This window comes from Delphinus delphis, chromosome 4, assembly GCF_949987515.2.
Source record: "Delphinus delphis chromosome 4, mDelDel1.2, whole genome shotgun sequence".
Lineage (NCBI taxonomy): Eukaryota > Metazoa > Chordata > Mammalia > Artiodactyla > Delphinidae > Delphinus > Delphinus delphis.
In genome coordinates this window covers 82,859,538-82,878,903 of record NC_082686.1, presented here as the reverse complement: position 1 = coordinate 82,878,903, position 19,366 = coordinate 82,859,538, and the positions used below count along the sequence as shown (strand labels likewise).

Genomic DNA, 19,366 nt, shown 5'->3' with positions numbered 1-19,366 from the left:
CCAAAAAAACACCTCCTTTCTTATTTTCTCCCTGGGACCATGTCCCCTTTCCTTAGGGCCAGCCGCGACCGTGCTGTATTCCACCAAGTCTGTGATCAATCCCTCAGAACCCAGCACCCCACCCCCTACCCCTGCTCTGTCCTGCTCCTCCCATTCTGGGAAGGCTACACTCTTCTCGACAAAGGTCAGTGCCTGCAGGTTCCAGTTTGCCTGCCCCTCCCCCAGCAGAGAGCCCAATTCCTCTTTCCTGTCCTTCCTACCCTCACGTAACTCCAAATCTTGCTTGCCACTCACCGGTGGAGAAGGGCTCCAGGACACAGGTGCGGAGCAGGCGGCACTCTGGGGAGCAGATGGGTAGGAAAACAGGTGGCGCTGGGGCATAGCCCCTCCAGGGCAGTGGGGTCACAAGCCTGCCCGGGGCCACTTCTGCCCAATCAGAGAGCAGGGAGCCACTAGACACTGGCAATGGCCCCCGGAAGTGACGCCTTCTCCTCCCACCCGCGCAGGACCTGGAGCCCCTGCCTGGACCATGGTTCACTAGCGGAGCCCCGGATCCTCCACCCACGCACACCACACAGAGGATTTGAACGGGGGATCTGTCTTTCCCTAGGAGATGGGAAATCTGGGACCTGGTTGGGGGAGAAGATGGGAGGGAAACAGGTTTTTTCCAGGAGGATTCTGGCAGGACACTTTTGTCCCTGAGGAAGAGGCACGGAGGTCTGGCTCTAGAATGGTGGGTCTCTCAATTCCTGGCTGTCCAAATTTCTTTTCCCTGGACACCACACCTGCTGCTAAAATCTACTAGGACTCTTGCTTTCCTGCTTTTCTCGCCAATAACCCTCTGGGGGTCATGTCTTATGCCCCCTTTGCAAGTGGGAATGTGGGTGTCGCCTGTCAGGGGTCAGTGTTACCAGGAAGCAGTTTGGACAGTTTGAGAGGCCTTCAAGCTGAGGGGGTGCCTGTGCTGGATTAAGCTGTGCTCAGGTACCACTCTGTTGGGGCCCAGTGGCTCCGATGGCTAAGCCCACTTATCTCTGTGCCAGTGCCCTCTTTGCCTGCCCGGTCTTTCTCCCTCTTCCATCTCCTACCACTCCACATGTGACAAGAGGAATAACCAGGCCCATGTGTCCCTGTCTTAGGAAAGACAGCTGCTGAACCTCCCCCGCAAATACCTCCCGCTGGCCCCCCTCTTCCTTTGGCCCTGGCTCTAGTTCCTTTGCTTTCCCCTCAGTCCCACTCTCCCCACAGTCCGTCCTCAGGGGCCTCCTGGCCTGACCTTGTTCCCATCACCCCCTCCCCGCCAGTTCTTCCTCAGGCTGTGTCCTGCTCCTCCTCCCCAGGATGGGGCTGTCTGCTAAAGAGTATGGCCTAGATCCCAGAATTCTCCAGTTCAGCCAGACGAGATGCCTCCCAAGATTAGGAAGGAGGGTGCCGGGATGGTTGGGAGGATGGTGGGAGAGTGGGGGTGGGAGGGGGCAGGGAGGCCGTCATTACCAGGAAACCAAGACAAAAGAGGTTGTGGGTAGGATGGAGAGGCACAGGGTCCCCAGGGTGAAGGAAGAGGGTGGGAAAGTGCGTCAGGCTGGGGATGATGGTTGGATGGGCCTGAGCGCAGGTAACAGTAGGGAGAGAAACACTGTCACCAGACAGAAAGGGGATACTGTCTGTTTCTGGCCAAGTTCCTATCCTGGGGAACAGTAGAATGAGGAGAGAGCTCAGAGAAGAGGTAGGACACAGGCTAGGCAGTGAGAGTGGTGTGGGGTTTGAGAGGTGCTGTGGGCCCAGCGTCAGGCGAAGATGAGTTGACGGGCCTTTTCTGCACGGAGTCATCATCCTTAAAGACAATTCTTCATCCTTCCTGCAGGAACCCAGTCCTAGCCCAGTGGCTGGCCCAGGCCTCGGGCAGTCTCTGCCCCTCCCTGGTCTGGGGCTCCCATCCTGGGCCGGACACGCACCTCCTGGTCCAGCTTGGAGGGGGGGCTCCAGACCCGCCTCTCCTCCCCTCTTTGCGCCCCCTGGTCCCTCCCCTCCCCTCCCTCCCCTCCCCCTCCCCTCCCCCTTCTCCTACAGTCCCTCCCTCCTCCCCTGCCCGGTTCCAGCCCCTCCCTCCCCTCCCCCATTCGCGATCCGGGCCGCTGCTGCTGGGCCGGACCCCCCGGGCTCAGCCCGGCCCCTCGCCGAGCCGCCGCCGCCGCCCCGTTTGCTGAGGAGGAGGCCCCCGGCCGGGGCGCCGGGCGCGGGGCATAAAACGGGCCAGAGCCGTCGCCCGGGGCACTAGAGCCGCGTACGGCCCGGGTCAGCGGCCGCCAGCCCGCCCGCGCTCCTCCCGGCCGCTCCTCCCGCCCCGCCCGGCCCGGCGCCGACTCCGCGGCCGCCCGACGAGCCCCTAGCCGCACAGCTCGGGCCCTGGCCCCGGCCCCCTCCCGCCGTACCGCCCCCGGCCCGGCCCTCCTCCCACCTCCCTCCTCCCTCTCCAGCTCCCTCCTCCCTCCCGCCTCCCCAGCTGTCCCGTTCGCGTCATGCCGAGCCTCCCGGCCCCGCCGGCCCCGCTGCTGCTCCTCGGGCTGCTGCTGCTCTGCTCCCGGCCGGCCCGCGGCGCCGGCCCCGAGCACCCAGCGCTGCCCATCCGGCCCGAGAAGGAGCCGCTGCCCATTCGGGGAGCAGCAGGTAGGTATTGCCCCGGGGGAGGCGCGGGCGGGGAGTCCTGCTCGGGGCAAGTCTGCGCCCGCCCGGAGGGGGCGCCGGGTGCAGGTGGCTCAGTGCGGCGGGCGGCCCGGAGGGGTGGGCGGGGGCCGCGAGGCGCGTCGCGCCCGGGGACCCGGGGCCCGGCCGGCAGCTCCCGGGGCGGGTACACGGTAGGAGCGGGACAGCTGCCGCCAGCCAAGTCCGTCCCCGTAGGCTGCTCCTTCGGCGGGAAGGTCTATGCCTTGGACGAGACGTGGCACCCGGACCTGGGGGAGCCCTTCGGGGTGATGCGCTGCGTGTTGTGTGCCTGCGAGGCGGTGAGTGGACCCAATGGCCGTGGCCGGGGCCCTCGCGGGTCGGGGACCGCTGGGGTCTTGGGACGTCGGAGGGACTCGGAGTTGCTGAAGAAAGAGAAGTCAGTCTGCAGATACTTGGGATATTTTTCTGAAGGAGGAAGCGGGGAGGAAGAGCCCCCTTCAAGTCTCAGGTGTTGCCTATTATTGATCACCCACTGTGTGTCAGGCTCTTTGCCAACTCCGTTTCGTCTGTCTCTCGCTTAACTCCTAGTACAACCATGCTAGATAGATACTATCATTACTCCCATTTTTCAGATAAGGACCCTACGGCCCATCGAGGTTAAGTAACTTGTCTAGAGTTATGCAGCTTGTATGTAGCAGAGCAGTCTCACCCCGTGGGAGGACCTTGCCCTGGTCCCGTGCCTCCTCTCGGCTCGCCTTTGAGTCTCACCAACAGCGTATTGCCCTCATTCGGTTTTCCCGTCTTCTCTGCGAGCAGCCTCAGTGGGGTCGCCGCGCAAGGGGCGCGGGCAGGGTCAGCTGCAAGAACATCAAACCCGAGTGCCCAACCCTGGCCTGCGGGCAGCCGCGCCAGCTGCCCGGACACTGCTGCCAGACCTGCCCCCAGGGTAAGGCCCGCTCCGCGGTGAGAGGAGGGCAGCAGGGCCACGATGCTTGGTCCTGGGTCACGCGAATGGAGCGAATGGAGCGGCCAACTGGCCCTCCTCGTGCCCAGCTGAAACCCGCATCCCCCACCCCCCGGTGCAGAGCGCAGCGGTCCGGAAAAGCAGCCAACGGGCCTGGCCTTCGAGTATCCGCGGGACCCAGAGCACAGAAGCTACAGCGACCGCGGGGAGCCTGGAGCTGAGGATCGGGGGCGTGGAGACGGCCACACGGGTAGGCAGGGGCTGCGCAAGTGAGGACCGGGGTCATGGTTGGGGCCGGGCTGCAGCAGCGGGTGACGGTACTAGGGATATCTTCCTTCCCTCACAGACTTCGTGGCGCTGCTGACGGGGCCAAGGTCGCAAGCGGTGGCACGGGCCCGAGTGTCACTGCTGCGCTCTAGTCTGCGGTTCTCCATCTCCTACCGGCGGTGAGAAAGGGGAAGGAGGGAGGAGGGGTCAGCTGGGGGCCAGGGAGGGAGAATTGGGGAGGCTGGAGGGGCTGCTTCTGGCTCAGGCTCGGAGTCCGTGCTCAGGGGACTCTCATTACCAGGCTGGACCGCCCTACCCGAATCCGCTTCTCAGACTCCACTGGCAGCATCCTGTTTGAACACCCTGCAGCCCCTACCCAAGATGGCCTGGTGAGATGATGCCGTTTATGAGTGCTTATCCAGTCTGGGCGCTATGCTGAGAGCATGTTCTGCATTACCTGCTTGGGTCCTCACAACAGCCCAGTGGGAGAAAGGCACTGACATTATGATGCCCATTTTACAGATGAGGGAACTGAGGCTCAGTAGCAGAATGTGACTTGCTCAAGGTCACACAGCTAGTAAGTGGTGGAGCCAGGATTTGGACCCTGGCATCTGGCTCCAGGGCCCCTTCTCAAACTTCCTAGGAGGGCCTGGGGGCAGCTTCCCATATTCCTTCCTCACCAGACATGGGCCTCTCAGCAGGCCTGTCCTGCATTCTGAGTAGAGTCTTCTTATCTCTCTGTTCCAGGTCTGTGGGGTGTGGCGAGCAGTGCCTCGGTTGTCTCTGCGGCTCCTTAGGGCAGAACAGCTGCACGTGGCACTCGTGACACCCAGTCACCCTTCAGGGGAGGTCTGGGGGCCTCTCATCCGGCATCGGGCCCTGGCCGCAGGTGAGGGGAGCAAACAGCCCCTGGACGTGAAATTTGGAGTCTTCTCTACCCGAAAGGAATGGAGTGGGCTGAGGAGGGGACTTTCTGGTGGGCTCTCATGGTCCTTTCTCCCCCAGAGACCTTCAGTGCCATCCTGACCCTGGAAGGCCCCCCACAGCAGGGCATAGGGGGCATTGCCCTCCTCACGCTCAGTGACACAGAGGACTCCTTGCATTTTTTGCTGCTCTTCCGTGGGCTGCTGGAAGCCAGGAGTGGGGGTAAGTGGAATGGGGGCAGCACATATGAGGAGGGTAGGGAGATCACCTATGTTTCAGAGGTATCCACATGTGCGGCTATTGCAGGACCAGCCCAGGTTCCCTTGCGGCTCCAGATTCTACACCAGGGGAAGCTACTGCGAGAGCTCCAGGCCAATGCCTCGGCCCAGGTGAGCAAGGGTCTGGCTCTTACTGCCACTGGTTCTGGCCTCTTGCTGTGCCCACCATACCCTGCTCTGCCCCCAGGAGCCGGGCTTTGCTGAAGTGCTGCCCAACCTGACAGCCCAGGAGATGGACTGGCTGGTGCTGGGGGAGCTGCAGATGGCCCTGGAGAGGGCAAGTGGGTCAGGGCTGCGCATCAGTGGACACATTGCTGCCAGGCAGAGCTGTGATGGTGAGGCAGGGCGAAGCCTGGCGCCCCGGGCACACACAACTGAGAGGCACAGAGAAGCACCAGAGGAGGGGCTGGGGGGTAGAGGAGGGATCCTGGGGGCTGGGGGTGTGAATGGCCATGCAGCAAGCCTGCCTCCACCTGTCTCGCCCCTCTGCAGTTCTGCAAAGTGTCCTTTGTGGGGCCGATGCCCTGATCCCTGTTCAGACAGGTGCAGCTGGCTCGGCCAGCCTTACACTGCTAGGAAATGGCTCCCTGATCTACCAAGTAAGAGCTGGGGGATGGAGGAGGTGGGAGGGCAGCAGAGCAGGGCGGGGCTTTGGCCTGCAATGGTTCAGGGCCCAGGCCTTCTCTGCTACTCCAGTTTGCCCTCCCTGACCCTGCCCTCCAGGTACAGGTGGTAGGTACAGGCAGCGAGGTGGTGGCCATGACGCTGGAGACCAAGCCTCAGCGGAGGAACCAGCACACTGTCCTGTGCCACATGGCTGGACTCCAGCCGGGAGGATACATGGTGAGTGCTTCAGGCAGAGCAGAGCCGCAGGTCCCAGCACCAGAGCTGACAGTGCAGGGGGCTGTGGGAAGCCATGTCGGATGAGCAGGGATGTTCCGCGTCATTCACTCACTCACAGGCTCTCTCACTGATGCATTGATTCACTGGACACATTTTTTAGTGAGTCTCAGGCTAAAGACTGCAGTACAAAGAAAATCCGATGTGGCCCCTGTCTTCAGGAAGCTCATGTCAAGTGGAAGGAGTTATACAGGGAGCCCAGTGCAGCAGATCACGTGATAGCAAACATGATCGCAGTGGCTGCCGTTTATTGAGCCTTTCTATGTGTCACAAACTGTACTGGTTGTCTTGCGTCTGTTATTTTTGGCCCTCACAGTACTCATTTATAGATGGCTAAGTGAAGGATCAGAGAGATTAAATGACTCCTCAAGATGGTTGCATAGGTAGGAAGTGGCAGGGAAGGGACTTGAACCTGGGCCCGCCAGGTTCTTACCCAGTGTTACTGGTGTGAGGAAGTGTGTGTGGGTTTAGTGGGGGCACAAAACATGGAAAGGGTTCAGAATCTTGGGCTGGTGTGAAAGCTGAGGAGGGGTTCATCTGGGACCTGGCAGGCTACAGCTGGGGCTCACCCTTCCCTGCCCTCCAGGCTGTGGGTGTCTGCCCTGGGCTGGGTGCCCGGGGGGCTCATATGCTGCTGCAGAATGAGCTGTTCCTGAACGTGGGCACCAAGGACTTCCCAGATGGAGAGCTGCGGGGGCACGTGGCTGCCCTGCCCTACAGCGGGCACAGCGCCCGCCATGATAGTGAGTGCTCCAGGGGTCTGCCTGCCCTTTGGTGTCCTCTAACCTGTGACTCAAGCATGTGAGGGATGGTGCCAGAGGGCCAGAGCCTGGCATGGTGTCTTTCTCTGTGCCTGAGCTCCAGTTGGCATCTGGAGAAGGTGGGGATGTGTAGGGTGGCCCTGCCAGGAGACCCTCCCTGTTACCACACACGGTGCAGGGCTCTCACTTGCTGCTGCCCCAGCCCTGGGCCTGTGGACAGTGCCTGGCAGCTTGTGGAGTCCGTGCTGGGGGAGACGGGGAATGCCGGGATTGAGTCGCTGCTCTAGGCCACCTTCTCATCTGTCACCTCTCCTCTGTCTGGATCCAGCACTACCTGTGCCCCTGGCAGGAGCCCTGGTGTTGCCCCCCGTGCAGAGCCAGGCAGCAGGGCATGCCTGGCTCTCCCTGGATACCCACTGTCACCTGCACTATGAAGTGCTGCTGGCTGGGCTTGGTGGCTCAGAACAGGGCACCATCACTGCCCACCTCCTCGGGCCTCCTGGGATGCCAGGGCCCCGGCGGCTGCTGAAGGGATTCTATGGCCCAGAGGTGAGGACGTGTTGGTGGGAGGCAGTTTGGAAAAGATCTACTTTCTCGCATGAAAGGCTGTGTGGGCCTTTGGCAGGAGAAGCAGAGAGCAGGCAGCCTCAGGAGTCAGACAGACCCGGGTATGAATCTGACTCAGCCTTTTGTTATCCATCCTCTCTCCTGCATCCTACTCTGGTGGGATCTCTTGGCTAGTATGTAATATCCTGAACCTCCAGAGGGGTGTGTGGGATGGACCAAGCCCCCGACGTGGGGTGGGTTGCCATGGAATTGGGGCTAGAGAGGCCTGGCTTCTGAGCTCTACACCATCGCCGCTGGGCTTTGCTATCCTGGAGGCCTTACTTAATCTCCCCGGGCCTCAGTGTCCTTCCCCACGAATTGGGAGTGGTAGGCTCAGCCCTAGAGGGCCTTGTTCCCGTCCCTGATTCTGTCTACTCACAGGCCCAGGGCGTGGTCAAGGATCTGGAGCCTGAGCTGCTGCGGCACCTGGCACAGGGCTCTGCCTCCTTGCTGATCACCACCAAGGGTAGCCCCCAAGGGGAGCTGCGAGGGCAGGTAGGCAGGCAGTGCGGGCCGGTGGGGATGGTCCAGTGTTGGGCTATCACTGTGTGCCTTAGTCAGTCCCTTGCTGTCTCTGAACCCCGGGGCTGGTAGAACCACACACACTCCCTCCTCGCTGGTCGGGAGGCTGAAGCCAGATGAGGTGCTTAATGAGGCTAGTAGCTGACCATCTGTCCTTGGCAGCTGGGATGATCGCCGTGGATAATAGCATCCTCCTGGGGCGCAGGGGCGCTCAGGGTGTCTTGGGCTGACTGGCCGCAGCTGGTGGAGACGCAAGGGGGAGCCCGGGCGCTGCCTCAACCTGCCTCTCCTCTCAGGTGCACATCGCCAACCAGTGCGAGGCGGGCGGCCTGCGCCTGGCGGCAGCAGGGGCCGAAGAAGTACGGGTGCCCGGGGCTCTGGATGCAGTGGTGGCCGAGGTGGCCGCGCTGCCCGCTGTGCTAGGCCCAGATGCCCCAGCGCCAGCCAAACCTGGTGGCCCCGGGCGGCTCCGAGACCCCAACACCTGCTTCTTCGAGGGGCAGCAGCGCCCCCATGGGGCTCGCTGGGCTCCTAACTATGACCCGCTCTGCTCGCTCTGCACCTGCCAGGTAGGAGGCCCTGGAAGGGCACACTGGGGCCTGGGTTCTGGGTCAGGATCGCAGTCAACCCCCAACCTCTCCCCGTAGAGACGCACGGTGATCTGTGACCCCATGGTGTGCCCGCCACCCAGCTGCCCAAGCCCGGTGCAGGAGCCGGATCAGTGCTGCCCTGTGTGCCCGGGTGAGTGCCCTGCAGGAGCGGAGAGGGTAATGGAGGGTCCACCGTGTGGGCGTGAGGCCTCTGCGGAGGGAAGGAGGGGGCCACCGTCTGCTTTCACTACTTTGGATCCACAGAGAAGCAAGATGTCGGAGACCTGCCGGGGCTGCCGAAGAACAGGGACCCTGGAGAGGGTGAGCAGAAGTGGGCGTGGAGGGGTAGGGAATCCAGAGGAGCTGTTGGGTGGGACGGGGCGGGGGGATGGGAGGGGGAGAGTGTTTATGGGGGTGGAGGGAGGCTGAGGGGCACAGGTTACAAGTGACACCTGATAGACTTCATCAGATTCACTGGCCCACAAGTGGGCCCTGCGGTTAGACTACTGTGGGGTTGGCCTGAGGCTCAGTCCTGGGTTGTGGGCCCGGCCAATGAACTCAGTGCTAATGGCAGCTGGGCACTGTCCCCCACCAGGCTGCTATTTTGATGGCGACCGGAGCTGGCGGGCAGCGGGCACCCGGTGGCACCCTGTCGTGCCCCCATTTGGCTTAATTAAGTGTGCTGTCTGCACCTGCAAGGTATGGCCACCCAGTCTTCTGTGCTGCTGGAACCCAGCGGGTCTGCAGAGCTGGGGAGGGGGCTGGTAGGAGAGGAAAGCCCTGTCTTGGTGAGGAGGGCTCAAGGATCAAAATAACTTGAGAAGAGTTCCCTGGGCTCTGAGAGCTGGCTTCCTATAAAGGAAAAGGGCACGGACTGATTGGGGTGTGAACTCTGGCTCTGCCAGCTGGCTAGCTCCATGTAACCCTGGGCACTTTCTGTGCGTCCCTGAGTCTCACTTTCCTCTCCCATAAGCAGATGTGGTAGCACCTACCTTGCAGGGCCACAATGAGGATTTGAGTTCAGGTACATAAAAAGCCCCAGCCCAGGGCCTCTGAGTAAAAGGCCATGGATGTATTACTTTGGAGGTATGGGAAAGGAGAGGGAGGAAGCAGGAGGCTTATGTGCTCCTCCTTTTTCCTGATACCCCTCACTCAATGGATCCCTACAGGGGGGCACTGGAGAGGTGCACTGTGAGAAGGTGCAGTGTCCCCGGCTGGCCTGTGCCCAGCCTGTCCGTGCCAACCCCACTGACTGCTGCAAACAGTGTCCAGGTGAGGGGGGTGGGCACTGAGGCTTCTTGGGGCAGATAAGGCTTTTTGTCCTTGTCCTGGGTCGGGGCGGGGGGATGCATGGTGAGGGGATGCCTAGTGAGGGTGGATGGAAGGGATGTCTCAGCTAAATCAGTATTTACCCAGCATTGCTCTGTGCCTAGCCTGGAGCCAGGGATCTACACGCACTGGAAAGAATGTGCATGTGTTAGTGGGCTGTGATGGGATCCAGTTCCTGTCCCATCCATCCACCCATCCACCCATCCACCCATCCATCCACCCATCCACCCATCCATCCATCCATCCATCCACCCATCCACCCATCCACCCATCCACCCATCCGTCCTTCCGTCCATCCGTCCATCCGTCCATCCATCAATCCATCCATCCATCCATCCACCCATCCATCCACCCACCCATCCACCCATCCACCCTTCCGTCCGTCTGTCCTTCCGTCCATCTGTCCATCCGTCCATCCATCCATCCATCCATCCATCGAAATTTATCGTCTACTAAGTGCCAGAAACTGCTGGTGACAAATAAAACCTGGATGGCCCTCACAGAGCTCACATCTACTGACCTCTCCCTCCTTCCCTCCTTCTCTCCCTGCCAACAGTGGGGTCAGGGGCCCACCCCCAACTGGGGGACCCCATGCAGGCTGATGGGCCCCGGGGCTGCCGTTTTGCAGGGCAGTGGTTCCCGGAGAGCCAGAGCTGGCACCCTTCGGTGCCCCCCTTTGGGGAGATGAGCTGTATCACCTGCAGATGCGGGGTAAGTGAGGGCTTGTGTGAGGCGGGCATTGGGGGCCTGGCCTGGGGGAGGGGAACTTCCCAGGGAGGGCAGGCTCCTGGGGGTGGGCTTCCCCCAAGAGGCTGAAGGCCCCTGTGCCCCAGCACCTCAGGGACCCTCAGGATCTGGTCTGTCCTGCACCAGGCAGGGGTGCCCCACTGTGAGCGGGATGACTGTTCACTGCCACTGTCCTGCGGCCCAGGGAAGGAGAGCCGCTGCTGTTCCCACTGCACAGCCCGGCGGCGGTGTAAGTGAGGGGCCTGGGGCAGCAGCTCCAGGCTGCCTGTGGGACGCCTCGGGAGGGAAGGGAGCCCCTGCCGTGTGGCGGGAATAGCGCCCCCTGCTGCACAAGCGCCACCCCATCCCCCCGTCACAGCAAACTTGTGGACTTGTTCGTGATTACCTTTTCTTTAGGAATGAGATTTCTGATGCCCAGAGGAATCAGGCAGCTAGGCTAAAGTCATGCAACTGGTGTGTGCTGACGTGCTGAAAAAGTTCTGATCTTTCTGGGACCAGAACAGAGGAGCTCTGCTGTGCCCTCCCTGCCACCCCACTCCCTCACTCCTCTTCTAAAGCTCACTCCCTCTGTCTCCAGCAGTTGCAGACACCAGGACAGTTCCAGAGCTGGAGAAAGAAGCTGAAGGCTCCTAGGGAGCAGCCAGAAGGCCGCGTGACCAAGAGGATGGGGCCTGGGCTGGGGGAGGAGGGGCGCCGGGGACCCCGCATTCTCCTGCGGGAAACCCAGTGCCTTCGGCCCCTCTTTTCTGCCTCTTCTCCCTCCCCCACTACCTCTGGGAACCACAACTCCACAAGGGGGAGGGGTAGCCAGGGCCGACCAATGCCATGTCCACTCCAACTTCGGCCTTGTCGCCCTCTCGCCTCTGCCTTGGAAGCCCACCCCCTTTCCTTCTGTACATAATGTCACTGGCTTGTTGGGATTTTTAATTTATCCTCACTCAGCACCAAGGGTCCCCCCCACTTCACTCCTGCTGCCCCTGAGCTGAGCAGAGTCATTATTGGAGATTTTTGTATTTATTAAAACGTTTTTTTCCAGTCTTTGGGCTAGTGGTTGTTTCTTTGTGACCAGGGGCCTGAGTGAGCCCCAGTGGAGAAGGGTCTGAGGGTAGGCAGGGAGAGAGAGGGCCACCGGCTCCTGGGGCTTCCCTCTGACCCTCAGGGAGAGGGAAGAGACCCGGGGAAGGGGACAGGATGGCACAGCAGTGGGCTGGCATGCCCGGACTCCACAGAGGGGCTTGGGCCGTCTTTGAGATGGAATAGAGCTTCAAGAACTCAGGCACCCTGAAGCAGGATTTGGACACTAGTTTCCAGTGACCTGCCCGGGCTGGCATTTCTGCTGAGTATTATAGTGTCTCAGAACTGTTGCTGGTAGGATTTAAAATTTGATCTGTTACCCTGGGGTCAGTCAGGCCTTCTGCTCTGCAGAGAGTTTGACTGGGCTTCCGAGCTTCTCCGGCAGAAAGAGATGGAAGGTAAAACAGGGGCTCTGGTCAGAGGAGAAATGGGGGTGGTTCTGATACACCTGGGTTTTGAAGAGAAAACTCCCTCACGTACAGCCCTCCACTTTGCCACTTTTTACTTGAGAGTCACCTTTCAGCATTCTCCAGTGACTTCCCTTGGCCGTCTCTCATGTGCCACATTGGATTTTGGGTATGTCACACGATGAACAGCCACTAGGAGCCATCGCATGGTGGCGCTGCTGGCAGCTGCCAGTTCACTTTGGGCCAAGTCAGTGTCCAAGCGGGTATTTGAGTAATTTATGACTACAGACTGCAGAAGATGCCTCCTCAGGGCTGAGGGAGAAATGAGGGCTGGAGAGAGGCAGCCCAGGTGCTTACTGGGAGTGGGGAGTCCAGGGTCCGCCACTCTAAAACGCACGTCAGCTTCTCAACTTGTGGGAAAGCCTAAATAAGAGTTTGCATTCTAAACAAGAGTCTGTTGCTTTCAAAAAAGTTTCCGAACAACTGTTTCATTGAATTTCACCCTTAGTCTTTTATGAAAATAATGGGAGATAGAGAAACAAAAGTGTGACACCCCTGACACAACAAAAGGGACAGGAGGGGGTAATTTCATAAAGTAACACAATTGGGACAAGGAGGGTGTTCACCAGGCATGCTGGAAGGGGCACATTTTAGCTCATCAGATTTTAGGTAGTCAAAGAGGATGAGTGAAGGAAAAAACGTAGAGCAAATTCTGGAATACTGGAGAGACATGGTTGCAGATGATAAAAGTGGAAAAATTCTTAGGGATCGTGAAATGATCATGGTGGTCTGAGAATGGAGTCGCCCTTATAACATTGTTTTGGCCTTGATATATGATCTCATGAACAAAGGGAGCTGCCAGAATTATTTCTGCTCATCATAAAAGTAAATCACTGTGAATAATTATGGTAATACACAAATGTGTGAGAAAGAAAGAAAAACTCACCTGTTAGAAAGAAGGAATTCTAACCCCTAGATAACCACTATTAAGAAATCATTGAGTATTTTTCTGAGTTTTCCTTTGCCCAGCTGGAGCCCACTCTGGGTCCTGACCCTGCAGCACCTCTGTTCCCGCTTGTGAAGGGGCTGTGATGCCTTCCTTGACCCAGTTGAGGGAATTTGTATGATCAACTCAGGAGCAGGAACACACGTAAATCTGCACAAATAAGGAAAGCAGGAGATTGCATTTAAGGGAAATCTGATCCTTTGCATTTAAAGTGGCAGGGGAGGGCTTCCCTGGTGGCGCAGTGGTTGAGAGTCCGCCTGCTGATGCAGGGGACATGGGTTCATGCCCCGGTCTGGGAAGATCCCACGTGCCGCAGAGTGGCTGGGCCCGTGAGCCATGGCCGCTGAGCCTGCGCGTCCGGAACCTGTGCTCTGCAACAGGAGAGGCCACAACAGTGAGAGAGGCCCACGTACAGCAAAAAAAAAAAAAAAAAAATTAAATAAAATAAAGTGGCAGGGGAGGCAAACCCCCAGAAACTCTGAAAAAATCCTCACCAAATCAAGGAACTTGGCAAGTTGATATTCAGTGATTTGATTTTCAGTGAATTGACCGGAGCCCACCAGTGGGGGCTGAGCTCCTCAGCTGATGGGAGTTGGGCAGGGCTGCGAGTTGTCCCATCCTCTGGGGGCAGTAGACGTCATCTGGTGGGGCTGTCTCCTGGTGGGCCAGGGCCCCAGCTGTCCCTTGGGAGGAGTCATTCACGTCTCTTCTTGTCCACTTTGGCTGGGCTGGATCCTGGGCTGAGACACAGCCTTCTTGTGAGACGCCACGCCTTTTCCTCCCCTTTTGGAGTCCCCCATGCCTGGCTGAGTCCCTGGCCCTACTGTGGGGACAGAGGCTCCTCACTCTCCATTTGTGCAGTGAGACAAGAGGGGGGACAGGCGGAGGTAGCAGGTGCCAGTGGGAGGAGAGTTGCAACAGGGATCCCACTGAGTCCTTCTCCATGCAGGGGGCGGTGAGGCTGCTGTCCGGGTACTGGGGCGACAACTGCCAAGTAGCTGGTGGACCTCATGAACCTGCCTGTTGTTGCTGCCACTTTCCTGGTGGCCCTGGTGGCCCTGGTGCTTACCATGGAGTCCTGGGGTCCTGACCAGCCCCCGCTCTGAGGGGAGATGAGGGAAGATGACAGGAAAGCAGAGGCAAGTTTGTGTCTTTTTTGGGTGCTCTTTGGGAGCATTGGTGTTTGTATACATGCGTGCGTGCACACACGTCTGAAGTGTGTTATGTGAGAGAGAGCAGAGCATCCACACCGCATCTGTTATTTTTATCCATGTTTGTTAGGATGTGAAGTTTTCAGCTTCCTTCATTTCTGTTTTATTCTCCCTTATGTGAATCTAAAAAAAAAGCAATGAACTTGTTCTTTAAAACTCAACCTTCTGTAGTCCTTTCTGCCTTCTAAGTGGGTAGCAGCAGAGACATATTCTTTTTTTTTTTTTTGCAGTACTTGGGCCTCTCACTGTTGTGGCCTCTCCCGTTGCGGAGCACAGGCTCCGGACGCGCAGGCTCAGCAGCCATGGCTCACGGGCCCAGCTGCTCCGCGGCATGTGGGATCTTCCCGGACCGGGGCACAAACCCGCGTCCCCTGCATCGGCAGGCGGACTCTCAACCACTGCGCCACCAGGGAAGCCCGAGACATATTCTTTATACTGGTCTGGAGGGAGAGTTGGGGTGGCAGATGATAGTAAGCAGCAAGACAGGAGGCTACAGAGAAGGAAGGCCGGGGAGAAACATCCCGTGGAGAAACAGCAGAGGGCCTTTTGTCATGTACTATTTATCTCACAAGTAATCAATTTAATCACTTATCAATAGCTACTAATTGCATGCAAAAGGCACAAAATGATTCCTAGGGAATAGTTTCTTCCTTCCATCCCTATCCCATTGGCCAACCAGGTCCCCTCCCCAGAGACTCCCTGTTACTTATTTCTTGTGTATAAGAATGTCTCTTAAGAACAGGGTTGTCCAAGATCCAAGTTTAAGTTGTTTGCATTGTTGTGATACAGATCAGTGCTTTTCAGACTTTGATGTGCATATGCATTACCTGGGAGTCTTGTTTCAATGCAGACTCTGATTCAGAAGGTCTAGGGTGGGCCTGAGATTCTGCATTGCTTACAAGTTCCCAGGTGATATACTGTTGGTCCAGAAACACATTGTGAGTAGTAATCACTCCACATTTTCAGCCAATGTGCCATGCTACTGTAAGTTTAGTCACTCAACTAGTATTTATTGAGCATTTTTCTGGTGCCAGGCCCTGTTCTTGGTGATGGGGACTCAGTAGTCAGTTAAGCTGGCTAAAAGTCCTGCCCGTGTAGAGTTTATAATCTAGTGAGGGAAGACAGACAATACATATAATAAGTATATAGTGTGCCAGAAACAGATGGAGCTATGGAAAAAATAAAGCAGGAACAGGGGAACTGGGAGTTCTGGGGGAGGAGGATCTGAGTGTAGTTTTAACAAGGATGACCACAGAATGCTCTGGTGAGGAGACGTTTGATTAAAGACTAGGAATGAGGGGAGAGGATGAACCATAGGGATATGCAATGATTTTTTAAAAAAGTTGTGAGTGGGCCTAAGTTCCTTATCAGGAGAGAAGGGAAGAGACCTGCCATAATTGTGAGATACATGTGAAATCAATATGTCAATAGATATCTAAACTCCGAGAGCAGATTCTGAGAAAAGGAGACCCTTGGAATATTAGGGAGAGAAGTGGACCTCCACAAGAACAGAGGATGAGGTCTTGATTCAATCGTATGAAATCTCTTCTTCTAACACTTGAATTATACACTATATAAAGATGAAGTATGACTAGAGTAAGTGTAAAAGAACTACCTACCAGCTGGTACAATTAGGTTACATACCTTAACGTGCCAGTTCTGCCTGCAAGTGTTTGCTTACAAGATACAACCCATTCAGGCACTTTTGAGTCTGGAAAAGGAATAAGGGAAGAGGTTCTATTCACAACGGGGAAGGAACCTTATGGCAAAATCTCTACCAAGGAAGAGGCTGCAATTTAAGTACATATCTTGTGGTTGGAAACGTTAGAGGCCAAAATGCCACATGAAACATGAAGAGGTTTTCAGGTTGGCAGACAAGTCAGGCTGTAGTTTGACATCTTACTGAATGCCACCTAAAAAAGCACCATGCTGGGAAACTCTGAGGAAAGGGGTTAATGTGGGAGAAAGGGAGCAGAGGGAAGGTGGTGGGAGTGGTACCTGGTGGACTCATCCTGGAAGGGTGGGCTCCAGATGTTGGACAAAAGATGCCTCATTCTCCCCAAGAAGCTGGAACCACACCAGCTTCAGCTTGTCTTCCAGAGGTGTGGGGAGCCTACCGGGTGAGAGGCCCAGCACCTCTCCTTCCGACCAACCCACCAGGTCCCAGGAGGTCTAAACCACATTTACTTCCAGGACTCATCCCCCTATCCCCCAACACAAATATTACTGCACCTGCTGGCTGATGCCTGAAATTCCTAACACAACTGGAAGATGGGAGTTTTAAAATGCAAACAAGTGGTTAAGATATTAGGTCACATGCTAAAGTAGAACTACCAGTCAACAAATGTAAACAATTAGCGTTATATCCTGTTCCTTTTTGACAAGGGGGTGGGTTAGAAAAAAGGTAGACTGAAGCGGGAGGTTGGAGGGAGACGGGGATTTTGCAGCCCACACTTCAGGCAGAGACATTGACAAGGGCAGGGCTATTTACCTTCAACAGCTTCGGGGAGGAATAGTTGCTGTGCGGAATTTCTGTCCTGCACATCTGTGTGCTCTCCCAGCTTAGCGGGAACTCGGCCACTCAGACATATGATTCACATCAACTGTGTTTTTCATAAGTTTTAGAGGCTTTTTTTAAAAAGCAAGGTTGACGTCATTATGAAGGAACTTTTTCTCATAGGTTCCAACCGAGGTACCACTGGAAATGGCACCAGGGAAGACCTTCAGAAGTCGCTTTTAAATTCTCCCTCCCCTCCTCCAGAGAGAGATGAATGAGAGGACTTCCTGACAGGAATAAAAGAAGTAGGGTTTTATTTTTGTCTGATCATAAATGTAATGACTCTTCAAGGATGAGTCCACATTCTTTATAAATGTAATGTTCTGTTTTGGCAAACAGAACAGTATAAAATGAAGGAAATTCAATGTTAATTACTTAATAAAATTAAAATGCCAACTCAGAAGTAATCCTCGTTTATCTCTGATTTTTTCCCTTATCTTTTCTTCTGCACATGAATAGACCATGACTTCCCTGAACATTTCTAATGGTATTTCTAGTGAACCATCTTTTTTAATTATAAAAATAATGTTTGCTTGAAGTAGAAAATTTGGTTAAAGAAAAAACCCAGGAAAAATTCTTTGCAGAGAATCCAAAGTTTTTTGAAGTGTTTTCTTCCCTCTGTGGGTTTTGTTGAGTTTACCCTGTGTTTATAGTTTTAGGTCCCTCTTTTCTTCACTTGGCCCTATTGTCACACATCTCATGAACTTCGGCCATGGATTGTCGGAGTTTGAAGAGAGACAGTGCCTGTTTTTGCCACGTCTGGGTGCAGCCAGACACGGAGGCCAAGGGACGAGCTGAAAATCTCGCAGCCTGAGAGCCGCGTCCGTGCGATAAACTCGGCCCTCGGTCCGGGTCCAGAGAGATAACTGCAGGGCAGCTACTTGGCGCCTCGGATGAAGAAGTGAGTTTGGACACCTATGGTGGCGCACAGTCGGGGCCAGCGGGAGCCATGCAGGCGCTGGGAAGTGGCAGTCAGAGGGAGGCAGGGATGCGCCACGGTGGGGAGGGGCCGCTTCCCCAGGGTCAGTCAAAAGCGACTCCAAAGCTGGACTGAGCTCTCCCTGCATAGCTGTGGTCACCTTAATAGTTTGCAACGTGTGTATTCATTTTAGTTGCCAAGAAGACTCAGCTGAGTGTTTGGGGCTCAGTAGATGACATTTTGTGAGGAGGAGGGAGGCAGTTGAAGGGTTTGAGTGGAGGAGGAGGGACCTGGGGAACCAGAAAAGCCTGCTTTGCTAGTAACACTTCTGGTCACTTGACCTCCATCACCTCAGTTTCCTTGCTTTGGAAAACTTCCCAGAAATATGGCCAGTCTTGAACTAGCAGCAACTTAGTATAGTGGTTTGAATCCAAGGCCTTACGCTTTTTGATTATGTGACCTTGGGCAAGTCATTTGACATATCTGAGCCTCAGTCTCTTGAAAAATGGTGATAATACTGCTTAGCTGCATGATTGTTACAAGGACTATAGAAAAGGTCTGTAATGTGCATGACATATAGCTGGTACTCAGTGACTTCACTGCACTTGGATCTGACGGGTGTGAGAATCATTAGGGGGGTGGAAAGTGCTAGGCGTGACCATGAAAGGGTGAGGTTATTCCGGGGTAGAGGAAACTGAGTGCTCAGGTCTCCACTGTGTGATGGGAGGAAAGAAAATGACTACTGTGGATGTGACCACAGCCCTTCCACTGTCAGAGAGTCGTTCATAGCCAGCCTCATTCTCCCTCTCCTTTCCCAGCCCAAAGGAAGCATTCTTTCTTGCTGGGAGTGAGGCTAAGCCAATCTACCTAATCAAGTGGTGAGAGAGTCGGGGGCAGGTGGTAAGGTGAATGTGGAGGAGAGAGCAGCCCTGTACGTGGGGTGAGAGGGAAGAGGGCACCAGAGCGAAGAGATTCTAACATGTTGCTGTGGGCTCTGGGAAACATTATGAGTTTCCCTTAATGTTTTTCAAGATATGAATAGAGATGGAATTCCTTTTTCTGTGGTAAAATATATATAACATAAATTTTACCATTTTCACCATTTTTAGGTGTACAATTCAGCATTCAGTGCATTCACAATGTTGTGCAACCATCACCACTCTCTATTTCCAAAACTTTTCATCACCCCAAGCAAAAACTTTGTACCCATTGAACAATAACTCCCCATTCCCCCCAGCCCCTGGTAAACCTTCACTTTGCTTTCTGTCTCTATGAATTTTTCTCTTCTAGGTACCTTATAGAAGTGGAGTCATACAACATTTGCCTTCTGTTTCAGTCTTATTTCGCTTAACATAATGTTTGCAAGGTTCATCCATGTAGTAGCATGAATCAGAACTTCATTCCTTTTTAAGACTGAATAATATTCCATTGTATGCATATTCTACATTTTGTTTATTCATTTCCCTGATGATGGGTATTTGGGTTGTTTCCACTTTCTGGCTATCGTGGATAATGCTGCTATCAACATTGGTGTCCAAGCATCTGGTTGAGTCCCTGCTTTCAATTCTTTGGGCAGCTGTCTAGAAGTGGAATTGCTGGATTTCGTAGTTATATGATGAATCTAATGTTTAACTGTGGAT

At 55.7% G+C, this 19,366-nt stretch overlaps 1 protein-coding gene across 10 annotated transcripts; it reads left to right on the top strand.

The window, feature by feature from the left end:
• Positions 1-2,142: 2,142 nt before the first annotated feature.
• CHRD (chordin) lies at positions 2,143-11,584 on the top strand. Of its 10 annotated transcripts, none has more exons than XR_009519290.1 (23): positions 2,143-2,667; positions 2,899-3,002; positions 3,481-3,610; positions 3,750-3,878; positions 3,975-4,074; positions 4,197-4,284; positions 4,643-4,784; positions 4,901-5,041; positions 5,126-5,208; positions 5,285-5,432; positions 5,590-5,696; positions 5,821-5,940; positions 6,584-6,740; positions 7,087-7,307; positions 7,746-7,859; positions 8,183-8,455; positions 8,534-8,627; positions 8,741-8,797; positions 9,072-9,175; positions 9,646-9,748; positions 10,362-10,516; positions 10,639-10,781; positions 11,130-11,262. XR_009519290.1 is itself a non-coding variant. In XM_060011007.1 (23 exons), exons 1-23 carry the CDS (start codon positions 2,520-2,522, stop codon positions 11,183-11,185), a joined length of 2,805 nt encoding a protein of 934 aa, XP_059866990.1. In that variant the 5' UTR covers positions 2,143-2,519; the 3' UTR covers positions 11,186-11,333. The 10 variants fall into 10 exon arrangements, 7 of the variants coding, with proteins under 7 accessions (XP_059866990.1, XP_059866989.1, XP_059866988.1 ...); XR_009519291.1 differs by having other exon boundaries at positions 11,133-11,177; XM_060011007.1 differs by having other exon boundaries at positions 10,434-10,516; positions 10,679-10,781; positions 11,130-11,333.
• The last annotated feature ends 7,782 nt before the right edge of the window (positions 11,585-19,366 follow it).

Bases quoted from the DNA above. Each gene is read 5' to 3' on its own strand.
- CHRD (XM_060011004.1), top strand. From the start codon at position 2,520: ATGCCGAGCCTCCCGGCCCCGCCGGCCCCGCTGCTGCTCCTCGGGCTG. The intron at 2,668-2,898 runs GTAGGTATTGCC...CCGTCCCCGTAG, and splicing joins GCCCATTCGGGGAGCAGCAG to GCTGCTCCTTCGGCGGGAAG. The intron at 4,285-4,642 runs GTGAGATGATGC...TCTCTGTTCCAG, and splicing joins CCCCTACCCAAGATGGCCTG to GTCTGTGGGGTGTGGCGAGC.